Source organism: Opisthorchis viverrini (assembly GCF_000715545.1).
Source record: "Opisthorchis viverrini unplaced genomic scaffold opera_v5_35, whole genome shotgun sequence".
Lineage (NCBI taxonomy): Eukaryota > Metazoa > Platyhelminthes > Trematoda > Opisthorchiida > Opisthorchiidae > Opisthorchis > Opisthorchis viverrini.
Window position 1 is genome coordinate 1,577,787 of NW_008751691.1, and position 16,951 is coordinate 1,594,737.

Below are 16,951 nucleotides of genomic sequence, written 5' to 3' on the forward strand. Positions count from 1 at the left end.
CGTGAGTGTATGCGAGCGCTATTTATTGGAGAGACACTGTCTAACTTGGTCCAATGCTGACACACGCGGTCTGGCTTTGGCACGAGGCTGCGACGCGCTGCATATAGCGGGGGCGTTGTCTGACCTTGATCAACACTGACTCGCGCTGTCTGAGTTTGATACAAGGTTGTGAAGCCCTGCATATTGAGGGGGCTTTGCCTGTCTGGTCAGCATCTAGCGGAGCTGAGGTTCTCAGTAGACTTCGGCACTCAGTGGTTGTTTTCAGGAATCTGACCTTCCTGATAGTCCCCTACACAATTGCGAACGAAATCGTGGAATAATGAAAAGGCTCTAAAGACTAAAGGCCTGGATTACATTTAGGACCTCTATGAAATGTGGTCGCGCTATTGTGTACTGCACGAACCGAATTTGGCATTCAAACGACAATTGAACGGATCCATCTAATAAGTTCGCTATGGTTTCACAGAAGACGAACCTGAGGGCCCAACATATGGCAGTACATTCCTACGGAAAAACGTTAATGATCTCCTAATTATAGGACGGCTGAGTTTCGAATTCTGCGGATAAAACTCAGTTCACTGTACCAGTTTTCACTTCTCGCGCTTGTGCAGAAAAACGGAAGGAAGCTACGTCAACCAAAAGCTGAATCTCCATGCACAGTGCATGCACTAATGATGTCTCCTCGAGACGTTTGCAAGTCTCGGCGAACAGATCAACAGCCACATGATCGGCTACGAATACCTGAATACTAGAAAAAAGGTTAGTGTTTCTCTTCTAGGGGGAACTTGTTGTAAACCAAAGGATGCGTGTCAATATAGTCAACGAGGTTTCCATTACAAAATATATATGAATACCGGCAAACGAAAAAAAATGAGGAGAGAATTTCGAGACATACCAACCTTGATTAGAAATAACACAACAAACGATAAAGGAGGACGAGAGAGGCAAATAGGGTGAACATCACAGGTCTGTGAGGAAATGCAATTTTTACAAAGAAGAAGAAACGAGAATCCAAATGAGAACAAATCTCATGTCTCTGTGCTAACAAGACAAAAAAAGATGAGCAACGCAAGTGGGGGCACTGATAAAGGCCTTGGGTGATAGCAGCGGAGAAAAACTTGCCAACGAACGGTTAACGTTATAATTCGCCCCCCTATATCAGAAGGGGGAACTGACCTAATGAGGGACGGGTAGTTTTTTTTAAAAAAAAAACACACGGATCTTGGCCCTCACCAGAACGACTAGAGCACCACGGTGATAAATTGTTTGTGCGGATCAAACTGTCGAATTGGTGGACTACCTCGGTCTGAGCACCCTTTCGAAAAGTTGGAGCAAAGAGGCTTCCATATGCTCGTATTCTTTGATACCATGGCGCGAGGTTGGATAGTACTGAAAAAAGATAGGCGTTCGATGGGAGGAAAAGTGAGCAGTGACGTCAGTGTTTCAGACAATATGAGAGCGCATGAGAAATGAGACAATGTTGCGGAATATAGACAACTCGAGTGCGCTGCTTGGTTGTTGATCGGCCACACTTAGCGGTCAGAGTGCAAACGTTTCGTCACCCACCCAACCAATTATTGGCAATGTCTTCGAGACTAGTAACGAAATATCCGCAATTCAGCTGGGAACTGAGGGCAAACAGTGAGAATGATGGGAAGAAAGACAACTGGGGATTGTTCAGGCAGTAGGTACATAGCTGCATAACGTAACAACAGAGGATAGTTTCGCGTCAAAACGAGATTCAAAGTATGAGAGGAAATCGACTCCATATGCTAGAATGGAGACAGTCCAAGAGGGTGCTGTTCTATCAACGCCCAGGTCAAACAACTGAAAATCAAACTATTCAGCCGAGTCACCTATCTAGAGCAAAGGTAACACAAAGGAATCAGAGAATATCGCCAGTTTTCTCAAATATTGACAGAATGACTCGAGAAGACAGAATTGGGTTCGAATCGCGAACATTCAGGTGAGTCGCTTTTGTCCGTATTGGGACTGAAGGACGACTACTGCTCCAACGAGTGAAACACATCAGACACGACGTTCAACACCACCGGCTATCCAGTAAAAACAACTGTAGATGCGAGAAACACTGACAAGATGTACGGATGTGAACGGAGAAGGGGCAGAATCAGCAGAGCTAGGGGCAATGATCTCTACCAGTTTGTTGAACAGCGCGGCCAGTCGGAACCCAAGATCATTTAATACCACACAAAGTGATCCTGAAAACTCGACCTTGAGGAATAAACGCTTAAAGAAGCGGACTGTTCATAGACAGGATGCCTCTAAACAGCGGTAAACGGTCTGAACAAGAATAAAGTTACAAGGGTTGTTGAAAAATCCCTAGGGAAAAATAGGAAACTCAGCTTCTTAGGGAGCCCGTTCTGGGTAATCACGCCTCTAAGGTCAGTGCTTGAGCAGCTATAAGAAATACAATAATGGACAACAGGAGATCCCGGAGAAATCTCATACAAGCAAAACGGTTCACTCCCACTATAACGGCATCACCTATCTTTAAATCGTGAAACCCTAATTGAGATCCCAAATATTCACCGAATTCATGGGCTGGATGGTAACCCAAAATGAAAGATGGACGTTTTGGGCATGAACACTCACCTATTGCAAAGAATATTTTTGTTTACGTAACTCCGGTAAGAGCTTGTGTCTCGTCTGTCCCAGGAAGCTATTCGAACAATATATTGACTTTAAATCGTGAAACCCTAATTGAGATCCCAAATATTCACCGAATTCATGGGCTGGATGGATTACGGAATGATTGATTAGGGTGGACTATGCTCACCTATCTTTACGATTGACCAGAACTCAAATATGGGGTTTCGTATGAAAAGGAAAACGGAGGTTGCAATTATGAAGAGATGACTGTGGGCGCCAGCAATCGCCGTCGCCAGACGCGACTATAAAAGGAGTAGATGTAGTACCTAGTTCTTCCCAGGAGGAATGATGTCGAAGCCGTTTTAGTCTGATTCTATAAAAAAAAGTTTAGTATGTTTCACGCGGTACTGTTCCAGCAACTGCTGTTCAGCTCCCGTGCACAGAGTAGAACCAAGCCTAATCACAGTCGGTTGACTACCGTTGATCAAATAGAGACGGTTATGTAATTCGTAATCGCGGTACCGATTGCTCAAAAAAAAGATATCAAGAAATGTAGGCGAGAAATGTGCTCATTACGGGAAGGGACTGTAAAATCGAATGAGGTCCCCGAGGATTTTCCGACTGCCAAAAGTGCACGGAACCCTCAGCCAATGATCCAGACAAACGAATAAGACTCACAGGGTGGTCTTATTACCACCCAGTCAGTTTGACGTCGACAAAAGGTAATTTAAACAGCACCACCAGGTTTCATGAATACTGAGATACGTGTCGGTAACTTGAGTCGTATGTTCATTACTCGTGACCATCGTGCGCTGCCCTGGTGCAGGAAAGCTTGCACTTCCCAATCGCACGGGACTAGCTGAGTCCCCAGAAAGTGGTCCCTTGACTAAGAGGAGAACAGAAACCTGTGTTCGAGATTTTGTTACCGAAGGTACATAAGTCACAGTCCGATTGGATCTACATGGGCCTTAACAGCCCTTTGGCGGCCCAGCCTCCGAGCCTTTTACTCAGAGCGTGATAGTTACACACAGCTCCATGACGCATGACACTATACCGCGCAGGATTCTAAATGCACCATACTGGGGAAGTTACCATATAGTTGCTACGGTAACAACCGGGTTGCATAGCCATTCGCTCTATGGCGTAAGCAAAGCGGAATCGTACTTATCAGATTAACTAAGCCAAGATGCTGTGGGCGAACTGGAATCGGGGAACTCCCAGTCAAGGGTTCGAGCTTCCTAAAACTGGTTGAATGTGAGGACAAGCAAGATAAACCCCTGTGCCTGACGAATCGCCAACATCCCTCCTGAGATGAAGACAAACACCGAGAGGATTCTGAAGGAATTTCGGTCCCACCAAACGTCATCATAAGAAACCTTTTCATCGAATATCGAACCGAGAATCTATGCCACTATCCGATCCAATTTCTAGGGATGAAGTCTGATCAAGGGGCATGGATGGGCACGAACAAAATCGCTACGACAATCAGGGCATGGAATATATCAGTAGTGTCACACGCGAGATGAGTGGAGTTTAGCACGCAAGTGATAAAATTGTTCTCCGACTGAAAGCCGAACATAAGACGCATCAAGCCGCTTTTTCTACACGTCCACACGCTGGTTTAAGGTCGGTTTTGTAAAACTATTGGAAGCGGGAGCAAAATGACCGCTGATGCGAAATGACTCACTAGAAGTTTGAAGGGCTTCCCGCTCGACTCCAGCTTGTGCACCAAACGAGAAGTATGGACGAAGTGTACGTTCTCATCCAACGCTCCGTGGCATATAATCAGACGTACTTCGTCTGCTGGTAGCTGTTCCACATAGCGGAGCACATTTCCATTCCTTTTGAAGAAATCCGAATGTAGCAGAAATAAAAAATGAATGAATTTCACGGTCAGGAGATTTGAGCATATTGGGAATGGTCTGACTAGATCGGGGATGAGGCGTAATTTCGCAGTGCGAGGCAATTGTGTTCAAGGCAAACAATGTAGGAAGTAAAAACAAAGAGCGAACCCCAAAGGAAGTGAATCTAAAGAGGGGAACTTGAGCATTCGCACGACGTTTAATACCCTAACCAATGCGACCACAATATGGAAGAGCAATGAAGTCGCGCGTCTAAACAATGCAAAGAAAAGCCAACCTATGGGGTCGAACTTACCAGTAACCTATAGGGTTATCACGCGGCAGGCCCATATACCGCTCCGTATACGCTGTGTCATACAGGGTCCAGTCAACCACAGGCGACCCAGCTACGCTTGCGCGGTATACATCAGAGTATCGCATTGCCGCCATCAAACTCATGTAGCCACCTTAATAATGTGGAATAAATGGTGCACTATAGTGAGGGAGTTCGTAGAGAGATTGAATTATGGTGGAAAAGCTAGGAGCATCGGAGGAACAGTTTTTGGCCATGGGATAGTAACAGATAGCAACAAACAACCCTAAATACTTCTACCGGTGTGTGTGTGTGTGGAGGGGAGGGGGTAGGGAAATCAGCAGTGGTTGATTTGTCAAATGCTTTTCTGAGCCAGTTTGGAAAAGCTATGCTATCTAACCCAGCGGAGAATGTTCGAACAGCATCTTTTCTCAGCAGAGCTACTGCGTTCTACGCTTTGCTGTGGAGATTCGAAGTGCAGCTCGATCAGAAAGCGAGAAATCGTGCGACACTCTCAAGAAAAATTAATCTCGTGGACTGCCAAAGGGTGACAGTGGAACCCACGCCCTGGATTAGCTGTTGGTTACTCCACTGCGAGAAGTTAGGGATTCCCCAATCAGGTGTCGCGGACAACTAACTTTCAGTAGTATAGGAGGTGGTGAGTTCGGTACGCTTGGATGGGGAACCCCGGAGGTTGGTGGAACCCACGCCCTGGATTAGCTGCGAGAAGTTAGGGATTCCCCAATCAAGTGTCCCGGACAACTAACTTTCAGTAGTATATGATGTGGTGAGTTAGGTACGCTTGGATGGGGAACCCCGGAGGTTAGGACACAACGCTGTGCCAAACGATCATGGGTTTACCGACAATATGAGGTTCCTACAATTGGAAGAAGCAGAGAAAACGTGATCCTAAGTTCAACTGATGCGTCCACCATTGCGACCTCGGGAAAGCCAGGTACCTGGCTTTTGATTCCATATCCTGCCAAAATTTTCCAGAACACTTGCTGATTACAAGGACTTTTCTGAGAAAGCCCTGCGTGCAATGTTGTATTCACAAAGAGTTGGGTGTTTGTCCAGATAGAACCCGGGAAGGAATTCCATTGCGTTGAGTGGGATTTCAGAAGCGGACGAGTAGCTGATGTTCATACGTATAAACAAGATCGACAGGCGAAAGAGACTACCAGCTTCAAAATTCTTCCCACCGACTAACAGTCAAATTGCTGTCTAAAGACTGGAGATATGGGCGGCTCAGTGGACACAACGTGATCAAAACTCAGGGCAATTTCCCCCAAACATTCAAGGAATCACTCCGTGTTCCCTCAGAAGAAAATTGCAGATGGGAGAGTAGAAATAAACCATATTAGGATAGGGTATCAGTCCTGAACTGGAATTTACTAGCGATTCGATTGGAACCCAAGCAATTTTCTTGACAAGATCATCAAACAAAAAACAAACAGAATCATCCTATTTTACATAGACGATTCGTGCGGGTTTGAGAAATCGCCGCGCGGCCTTGCGGTCGTCCGTGAAAATTATTTTTGTGATGGAATCGAAGCTCAACTGATCTTGACATATCCGTGTAATGAGTATTGACTTCAGGACTAGTTACGTTTGTTCAACTGAATCACTCCTTCGGGGCCTAACTGCCATGCCACCAGAAGGAAGTACGAGGGCTGGGATACTGCCAGGTCGCCCAAGACTAGACTGGTCGGATTCGAACCACGGACCTTCCAATCAGTAGACTCGCGTTCTAATTACTGAGCCATCACACTCCATTGCTACATTGTCTTCATAGGTAGCAACATCTAATCCAATTACTGGTGCACAGGAAATAGTCCGTGCGGATCACGAGAAGTCAGCAAGGACAAACTCCCTTCTCTCAGGTGGTCACTTCATCGCATTGGCTGAACTAACAGGGTAATTCCAATGTGATTGAAGTCCCCCCTAAAATGATTGTCAAAAGTGATAGAGAAACCTCGAGGGACTGATTTCCTAATGGTGCTTGGCGCTCAAGCTAGATGGGCAGCCGCAGTGATGGTTCAACGCAAGTTACACTGCGGAGTGAGAATCACCACAGCTACTTGTGGAGAGATGGGTTGACAGGATGGAGACAAATCATTAGTGAGGAAGATTTACCGTTACCAGGGGTCTTGCGAAGGAGAGACCTGGGTCAGAAATAGGTGAGAGCGGAATGCACACACACACAACACCGCACTCACCGTAGGAATTCCCTGTGATGGCCACACGTGACAAATCTATCAGACCAGTCTTCTGTGCGACATGCTTCAGAAATGCCACATGGTCATCAAGTTCAGGTAGACCCTGAAAAACAATCGGTAGGTAGGGCATTCCAATCAGTTCTCAGAATTCAAATTCAGTCCTGTAAAATGTTAGTAAAGCTGTTCGAGTTGGCCAACAAGCCTCTGAAACTCGACAACAACAATTTGGATGACAACTGGGGACGGGTGGAAGAAATCAGGTGCTCTCTGCCCGAGGGCGCACACACACACACAGACACCAAAAGAACGCTGGTTCTTGTCGCCGATTTGCGGTTTTTCATGAGTGAGTGAAGGTTGTTAATGCATAATTCAGTTGGTTCTTGTGAGTGAAGGTTGTTAATGCATAATTCAGACAAAACGCTTTATGGTTTTCTCCCCCAGCAAGACAGTATCCATCCAGAAGTCATCACGCAGAACCGTCAACGAAAATACGATATGCAAAGCATGTTTGCAGCTGCGCGATGGGATGTGACTAGGTCACGTGACTATTTAGGATGAAAGCTGATGGACTAGCAGCGGCGCCTGATAAAATTAGGAATTACGATAGTCTTAAGTAGAGTACTTTGTCGAGGAGCTTTGAAGCGCAGAGATGGGTTGCGGCATTGTCAGTACCAGACGCAACTGTGGCGCCAATTTGGAAAACTGACCGAAAGCCATAGATAGGTTGACAATAGTATCAAACAGGTGGAATCCTATCCAATCCGTTTGATTCACCAGTAGGTGATGGGGATTCCGGTGTGTGTGTGTGTGGTGTCAAGGGGAATCTTAGATCTCTGGCTGATGAGCATATCGTGTCCACATTGGACACGTCGCAAATCAGGGTTCCAATCAGCCATCTGCATATGACAGCGACAGGTGGGATAAACCAGGTGGAAGCAGCCAACGACTTAAAAGCAATTCTTACCCATTCGTTCAGCACCCTTTCGGTGCCTAGCTACCATGCCAGCCTAAGGAGGCAAGGGTGCTGGAATAACTCCAGGTCGCTCCAGCCTAGACGGAAGAAGTCGGGATGAAGAGATCGGGTTCGAACCACGGACCTTCCGTCAGTAAATTCGCGCTCGCCGGGTTCAAACCCTCACTTATGACCAGGGTTAGTATGGGAAGACATTTCTGGTGTATTGAGTTGACTACAATCGTTCTGTTCAACGACTCTAACATTTCCCATTTCCTTGTGTGTTGCATTTGATCGTCCGAAGACCAGAAGCCTAACGTCGATCAGAAGACCTTGAGAACGTCAGTAGTATTATGGTTCTATGAAACATCTCATTTAATTGGGTTTCCGATTGCATAGATATCGGTGCTGGTCATACGCTGTACACAAATAAAACTTAAGATGCTCGCTCAGTCAGCATTCGCCGCATCAGAACTCGCTACGTTAAAAAAGCTGTCACTAGCAAGCCATGGGAGGAGCGAATTCGATAGTTGGCTGTCTGAAGGTGTTGATCAACCTTGTCAAATTATTTGCACAGTCCCGATGTATTGAAAATACTATGTTCAGCGAACGTATATATTTTCAAAAAAGCCTCAGCTGCCCTTTTACAGTGGCGGTATAATGAACAAGCATTAGAAGAATGCAGGAATGCCTGGTCAGGTGACTAGAGTGGCATTCGTTCTAAGTTGATGGATCGATGATCGGTTCAATCGAGTTGATTAGGTCATTCGCTTCGGTACGCACAGAGTTGAACTCAGCGTTCAAAAAGCGTTCAGCATCAACTTACACACTATTTTCGGTCGATCGTTTGGGACCCGATAAATGAAACTAAATGAGTGAGTCGGGTCGCTTGTACACGGTGTAGAATTGCCATGTTTCTCGACTTCTTAAATCCGAAACATTACGAATAATGTTCTCTGCTCCCGATATACTGGCCAAAGGCTTTGGTTGAGGACCCTAATCGTCCTCCTGTCTAGCCGCAGCATGGAAAGTGCTGCCTGACACTGACATTACATAGTTAACACTGTCTACAGTTCGAAGACACAGATCGGTTCACGGTGTATCAAAGCCTGAAGGGGCAGTCTACTGACTAACTGTACAGTAGTGTTTTGCATGACGTTGCTCTCCAGAAACTAAGCTCAGGACGCCCGAATTTCTTGGGGGCCAGCACTATCCAGGATTGTTGAAGCCTGTTTCAAAGACTGACCATCATAGCAAGCTGCGTCCCCGATCCTCCAACAGACGCTTTTTATAGGTCCTAGCCACGAATTCTTGACGAGAGCTGGAGCCCCGAATGACATCAAACGCAGTATTTTCGGCAGGTTTGAATTAGGACAACTTTTGACATCGAAATTTATGACACAGGTTTTGAGTACATGAGGAAGCATCTGCCAGTCCGGTACCTTAGTGATGGCCGGGATGCAGTACGAACGATGGCAGTGTCCGTTGGACACTACGAAAACCGACAGCACATGAGGGGCAAACAACATGCTCGTTAAGGTAAGATTCAAACTGCAATTAGCTGGTCAGGACAAGTTACAACCCACAAAATTGCTGGAAAGGCGAATGTAACTCTAAGATAGATCAGTAGTCAGCCGATCGCGAACTAGCCATCCCCTGGTTGAGCATGACCTAGCCGGTGTATCCAACCTCAGATTCACATCGTATTGCCTGGACCTCCAATAGTTAGCACGGGAACGTAGCACCAATCCTTCCAATTCGCGCAACTTACTTCACCACGCTATTCACTCAGAAATCGTTCAGCTGTAGCACCCTTTCGGTGCCTAACTGCCATGCCACCTGAAGAAGCACAAGGGCTAGGATACTGCCAGATTGCCCAAGCCTAGACAGAGGAAGTCGAGAGGCGGAGGTCGGGTTCGAACCACGGGCCTTCCGATCAGTAAATTCGCGCTCAAACCATTTGGGCCATCTCATCCCCCCATTCACTCAGTCAGAACTAAAAAGATGAAATATTGAGCAGAAATGTGCCTCAGAAAGGACAAAACTGCATATGTCCTCCGAAATACCCCGCATTAAACCATCATACAGAACAGCTGACGATCATCATAAACTCGAAGTATCTGACCCATAGTACTTACCGTGAATACTGGGAGTGTGTTAAAGTCACATAGTGTCTAGCAAAGGCATCAATAAATGCTGCTATGATAGCATAGCCCTTCTGAAATTAATTCGACCACGCCGACTGCAATGGTTTGGACGGGTCTTCCATAAACTGTAAAACCGTCCCTGCTCAAAATGGAGCTGTCGCACCGGAAAAATAAACAATCAGGGGATGGCGTTAGACTACTATGTTTCCAAGCCGTTCAGAAAAAAAAACGTTCAGCTGTGGCACCCTACGGTGTTGCCTAAATGCCATGCCACCTGAAGGCTGCAAGAGGGCTGGGATACTGCCAGGTTGCCCAAGCCTAAACAAGGGGGCTTCCATGTCGCCCTATGCCCCCGCCGTTGCACTCCGAACTAAAGCACCTCGGGATATCCGCGAAACCGAATCGTTCCTCTTCAGCAGAAAAGCGCCGTAAAGTAAAAAAGAACGTACCAACTGATTTTTTATATGTCCTGCAAATTGAATACCCCGGTTGCTTGATCCTCGACAATCGCACAAGAAAACAGCGTAGCCAAAGTGACAGTAGACCAGAGCATGCATCAACCTGTAGTAAAATGGAGGACAAGTGAAGCCTTTCGAGTAGCCATTGGAAGGTCGATGTACTTGCGGAAAAAATCGGAAATAGGTAGAACCAAAGGTCTAACGAGTGTGGATAAGAATTTCATCAGTAACGATGTTGAGAGATGAAAACTTATTTGTTCGAGATTTTTACAGTTTGACGAAACGGTGAAATGCGTGGGATTTATGTCGAAATGGATAACCTTGTACAGGTACAGAACCATCGATCACGGGCCCGCCTTGGTGGGACAGTGAATCACTAACATCGGTACTTCATTACCGTACAACTATGTCCATTTAGCCTAATAAAGCCTTGCAGTAGAAAAAAGATGGGACAGAGAGGGTCTAAAAACATTCAAGGCGTCCCACACCTCCGACACCGAGTTACACAATCCGGGTGGAAACTGGCAGCATGGATCTAATTGGTATCGGTTAGCCATCACATCTTTGAGTACCTCCAGCAACGCACCGGAAGGGTCACGTGGTCCACGTCCAGGCTTTTCGTAACGTCTTTCATTCTCTACTGCTACTCCATCACATTTCCTCAGCCACTTTAAAATTAGGCAAGGTAAACAGCGCACCTCCAGGCAGACGGTAGCGGAGTATGCATGACGTCTGGCTCAGCCACCATAGCTTGTACTGCTCAATGAAATCCATGAGTGAAGACCCCTTTCATGATTACTTTGCTGGTTCCAACCGATTCCAGACACAGTTCTAAGACACCGGCGGTCAAAGATTTGGATATGTTTCCACTGTCGTACAACCGTGTCAACCTATTTGAATAAGGCCTTGCTCTGTGCCCGGTTGGTGGTATCACGTGACGGCCGATGTAACAAGAAATTATCTGAGCTGGGATACTTTTATGGCCCCCAGACAGAGAGAAAGACGGTTAGGGTCCCAAAACTTTTGGTTCGAAGCCCTAACCACAAGACAGTGGTGGTTGGTGTAAAACTGTCAGGGGAGCCTAAATTTTTGAAGACCAAGTCACCACTTTTTCCAGCCCTCAACCCGGGAGACCAGGAAACCATGTTAGTCAAAGCTCTAATCACTGCTCCATAAGGCATAAGAGGCTCTGTGAATGTCACAGAATTTACTAAAATAAGCAAGTGTACAAACCGTCACAGCGTGGTAGGGTCAGTCTCTCTTACTGGGTTATTGTACGGAAGAGAAAGAGGCTATGAGCAAGCAGAATGAGGGAGAAATGAGGCCGAATGATTTGAGAAAATGCTCAGCTGAAGTTGGGATGCCAATATTATGAGACAGTAGGCTTTGCCAAATAAGTTCGCAAATTGACGCACTACTCATTGAATGTGTTCCAGTACGAACACAGTTCGTATACATAAAAGGAACCGCGTTTGAGCACCGCAAGCTGATCGCGGATTCATCATCAGGGCGCCAGACATAGCATGCTAATCCCTTTTGCCCCTCCTCCTGATTGTAGAATTGACAAGTGCCGTTCGCGGAGCTTTTAGGCCCATCAAACTTTCCAGCAGCACCTCACATCAAGATACAACACAGAGTGCGCAAAGCTATCCCAGTCCTGAAACCGGTCATTCGGTCTTCTAGCTACCCATTATCCTTTACCTCAAGGCCGTCATCGCCGACAGATGGAGTGGTAAAGGTCATTCGATCTTCTAGCCGTCATCGCCGACAGATGGAGTGGTAAACAGTACCTCCAAAAAGCAAAAGGGGCCGTCAGCACCATCATAAGATTTTCGTAAAGGCAAACGCATATAAAATACAACAACCCCCTGATCAAATCGAACGACTCTATACGAACGATACCGTTAAGAGGCGCCACCATTTTGTTCAATCAAGCTGTCGTATTGGTATTTTCTTCAGCTTAGTTCTCGATCTGAGCCTCCCAAGCTAGCATTCACGTCAAAACCACCAAAGGTGCACGACGTATTTAACGCCTAAACGAAGTCAAGAACATTTGTACATGGCGTCCTATATATAGGGCAAGCGGCGACAACCTTCTGGAGTCGCCATTGGGAACCGGCATTCGGCCAGTGCTGGGACATGATTGGCTGTTGGGTCCAAACTTTCAACCAATCAGAATTCGGCTTGGTGCGGGACCGGCAAGCGTCCCGAACTTTTGGCTAATCTTGTGCGGGATAGGTAGCAGCGTCTAACTGCGAGAGGTAAAGTGGGATCCATGCAGAGTTGTGCCTAGCAAAAGTTAAAGAACTCATAGCAAAGTATGGGTTTTGTAAAACGCCCAATGGGGATCCAGACTGACTTGACCTTGATCACTAAATCCATGACAACTCTAGGGTCCAACGCAGAAATAGACGAAGAGGTAAAATCATTTAGAGCACGATCAAACTCACGTGACTTTGGCATAAGTTCCAAGCACAAGCTGAACACCAGGACCACCGTAAACGAAGTGAACCGTGGGGTAGCCACCAGCAGGCTTTGGTTGCTTTGGAGTGAATAGCAGACCATACAAGTAAGTCGACGACTGTTGCGGTGGCCTTGCGATTGGACTGTCGGAGAAGCCAGCGCTCTCATCAATCGTCCCAGACGGATTCGGCTGGTGTTCGATATCAAAACGTACCACCCTGGGTGGATCACAAGGACGCAATTGATTGGGGAGAACTTGTTCATGGGGTACTGGTGAGCGAAAGAATGTGTATATTCAGTTAGTTGTGCGGTAGGGCTGCTTGAACATCTTCAGTGAGGTTCAAAAAATATATCAAGCAGGTAGTGTCCATCAACTACAATCCCATTAAAGTCGACTTACTGTGATGTCGAAGCCAAGCCACATGTATCATTGCCAGATTTTTGCCGCAAGCCGATGATTCCGTCAGAGTGTGGTGTATCTTAACCACTTGGACTCCGGTAGTTCGGTTTAAACTGCTTGAGGACACCACTGCCCATCCAGAAGCTGGATCAAAAGCCGAAAGTTTGAAGGACAAGGGATAAGACGTGGTTCCGGACACAGGGAAATATGGATCGTAGCAGGACTCTTCATCTGTCGGGGCTCCGTAACCAGGTGACGGCTGCACATCACCAAACTGTGCGTCCGGTTTAAGAGGAGTCAGTCGGGTTAGTTTCCCGCGCGTACCACTCGCGTAACTCACTGCATAGCTGGATGGAAAAGAGGGAATGTGCTCACGACCTACGTCAAACTTTTTAAGTAACCTGGTCATTAAACGGACAGCAGGCGGAGAGGTAATCGATGCGAATAACGTTCGACAATAGACCAAAGAACGACCCAAGAAGCTACTTGACTATGAGTTATTGTCTAGAACGAGGTAGAGTCCACAAGGAGGATCTTTACGTTGATTTGTGCAGCAGAGGACGCTTTATTGATTACAACTAAAGCGCCACGGGATGTGTTGATATTACCCTGAACAGAACACACAGCACTGCAGGTTAGCAGAGATGGCCCAAGTGGTTAGAGCGCGAATTTACTGACCGGAAGTTCAGTGGTTCGAGCCCGACCTCTGCCTCTCGACTTCCTCTGTCTAGGCTTGGGCAACCTGGCAGTATCCCAGCCCTCGTGCAACCTTCGGGTGGCATGGCAGCTAGGCACCGAAAGGGTGCTACAGCTGGACGGTTTTTGCGGCAGGCTAGCAAAATAGTTCGGGTTGGTTTTACAGAATCTGGTGAATTGATGCGCGAACCTGCAAAAGCACACATCTAAGTGATTACGTTCCCTGTTCGGTCAAACGGTTATTCATCGGTATTTGCGAGGAAACATTGTGCGGTAGGGCTGCTTGAACATCTTCAGTGAGGTTCAAAAAATATATCAAGCAGGTAGTGTCCATCAACTACAATCCCCTTAAAGTCGACTTACTGTGATGTCGAAGCCAAGCCACATGCATCATTGCCAGATTTTTGCCGCAAGCCGATGATTCCGTCAGAGTGTGGTGTATCTTAACCACTTGGACTCCGGTAGTTCGGTTTAAACTGCTTGAGGACACCACTGCCCATCCAGAAGCTGGATCAAAAGCCGAAAGTTTGAAGGACAAGGGATAAGACTGTGTTCCGGACACAGGGAAATATGGATCGTAGCAGGACTCTTCATCTGTCGGGGCTCCGTAACCAGGTGACGGCTGCACATCACCAAACTGTGCGTCCGGTTTAAGAGGAGTCAGTCGGGTTAGTTTCCCGCGCGTACCACTCGCGTAACTCACTGCATAGCTGGATGGAAAAGAGGGAATGTGCTCACGACCTACGTCAAACTTTTTAAGTAACCTGGTCATTAAACGGACAGCAGGCGGAGAGGTAATCGATGCGAATAACGTTCGACAATAGACCAAAGAACGACCCAAGAAGCTACTTGACTATGAGTTATTGTCTAGAACGAGGTAGAGTCCACAAGGAGGATCTTTACGTTGATTTGTGCAGCAGAGGACGCTTTATTGATTACAACTAAAGCGCCACGGGATGTGTTGATATTACCCTGAACAGAACACACAGCACTGCAGGTTAGCAGAGATGGCCCAAGTGGTTAGAGAGCGAATTTACTGACCGGAAGGTCAGTGGTTCGAGCCCGACCTCTGCCTCTCGACTTCCTGTGTCTAGGCTTGGGCAACCTGGCAGTATCCCAGCCCTCGTGCAACCTTCGGGTGGCATGGCAGCTAGGCACCGAAAGGGTGCTACAGCTGGACGGTTTTTGCGGCAGGCTAGCAAAATAGTTCGGGTTGGTTTTACAGAATCTGGTGAATTGATGCGCGAACCTGCAAAAGCACACATCTAAGTGATTACGTTCCCTGTTCGGTCAAACGGTTATTCATCGGTATTTGCGAGGAAACAGATGTTCCAAGCCAGACGGCATGTCATCGGTTCACAGAATTAATATCTTCCTGTGCCTTCACCTCAGAACAGACAGCCGATGGATTGGTAGAGTCACCTGATGCTATGCAATACATAACCCCACTTAAATCCACCAGCCAGGGTATCTCTAACTCTGCCCCACAAAAGCCAAATGACTGAGTGCTTCCGGAAATATATTTTGAAATATTGATAGCTCGGTTTGGTTAATTGGTTGTTAGATTATTCGCCGAGCATCGCAGTTGGTCGACGAGTGTTTCGTCATCAATCATGAAGAGGACATCAGTGATGAAACATTTCCAAGCAAATTGCCAAACTCGACGGACAGCCACCTGATCTAAAGCCAACTTACCGTGAAAACGAAACCAAAATGGACAATCCATGTCCATCTCATAAGGGCTAATCACGGGCAAAGATCGATTTTGGTATTCTCATATGGCTGCCCTTATGAGGAAGATAGCTCAACCGTAAATGAGACTACCCACTATCTTGCTGAAAGCTCACGACCGGTTTCACCCTTCTCGGAGCTCATCAGATAGGTGCAGTTTCCGAGTTTCTGTCACCCAAAATAATAAGCGAGAGATTCAGGTAAGTCTCCCGTGCACATCAAACTGGTAGCCGTACCAATTATCATGAAAATCTACGGAAGTACACGATAAACACAGAATTCGGGAAGCGCAGATATGCCCGTAAGTTCCATCAGTTTAAACGGATCAAAAACAAATCAAAACGAGAAAATACAGTTCGATCAGCTGATCGCATCTTGTTTAGCAGCTGAGCCCTGAACAACTGGAGCTTTTAAGCTGTGTGGTTGTACGATAAGTATAATCTATTGTGTTCGAAGCAGTTCTCAAGTGTGGGCACTAATGACGCTAACAAGGACATCTTGACAAGTACAGATATCAATACACAGATATCTCAATCCAATCAGATAACAGTGAACTGGTTAAAACATCGTTCCAGAAGGGCTTGGTAAACAGCCAGTAGTTTTTGGCCGGGCAGCGTTTCGTTTTTTGACATAAAAACTTCGTCAGTTCAAGTGAGCCAGGTTTTAATGCCGACGGAGAACCAATCAGCAAAACCTCTTTCGAAACGTTGCCCAGTTAAAAACTACCGATTGTGTGGCAAGCCCCTCTGAAACGATGACTTCCTAATCGGCTCCAAACTTTCCCCAACTGATTAGTTAAGACATCGTTTTTCAAGTGTTGTTGTTCCCCTTGCTTTCCAATACATATGGAGAAACGAGCGTACACTTGGTACACGGTGTATAGCTGCATTGAACCCCGGAGGCGATAATTTACTCGCCAGATGAATTTGACAAAGACAGATGTGGGGTGAAAAACAAGTCAACTGTAACTCACATGTGTCGTAGAAGTGGATGCTCGCGGTTCGCCTCAAAAAAGACCAGTTGTCGATGCTCGTCAAGCCACAGCTAGTAAGAGAATGGGGGGTAAGAGAAAATGTGTGTATTCATTCTAGCCGGTGCAAATTACCAAGGTGTCCAAGGTA

General features: G+C 46.6%; 1 protein-coding gene across 1 annotated transcript in view; it reads right to left on the minus strand.

Moving 5' to 3' along the window:
* Nucleotides 1–780: 780 nt before the first annotated feature.
* The window catches only part of T265_02749 (hypothetical protein), a gene marked incomplete at both ends in the record, with an annotated part of 45,328 nt that continues 29,157 nt past the window's right edge, over nt 781–16,951 (minus strand). The window contains 8 exons of the mRNA XM_009167064.1: nt 781–1,389; nt 4,298–4,451; nt 4,768–4,918; nt 6,984–7,086; nt 10,532–10,643; nt 12,991–13,273; nt 13,404–13,781; nt 14,463–14,952. Of these exons, the coding sequence (XP_009165328.1) occupies nt 1,297–1,389; nt 4,298–4,451; nt 4,768–4,918; nt 6,984–7,086; nt 10,532–10,643; nt 12,991–13,273; nt 13,404–13,781; nt 14,463–14,952 (1,764 nt within the window). The remainder of the gene's footprint in view (nt 1,390–4,297; nt 4,452–4,767; nt 4,919–6,983; nt 7,087–10,531; nt 10,644–12,990; nt 13,274–13,403; nt 13,782–14,462; nt 14,953–16,951) is intronic.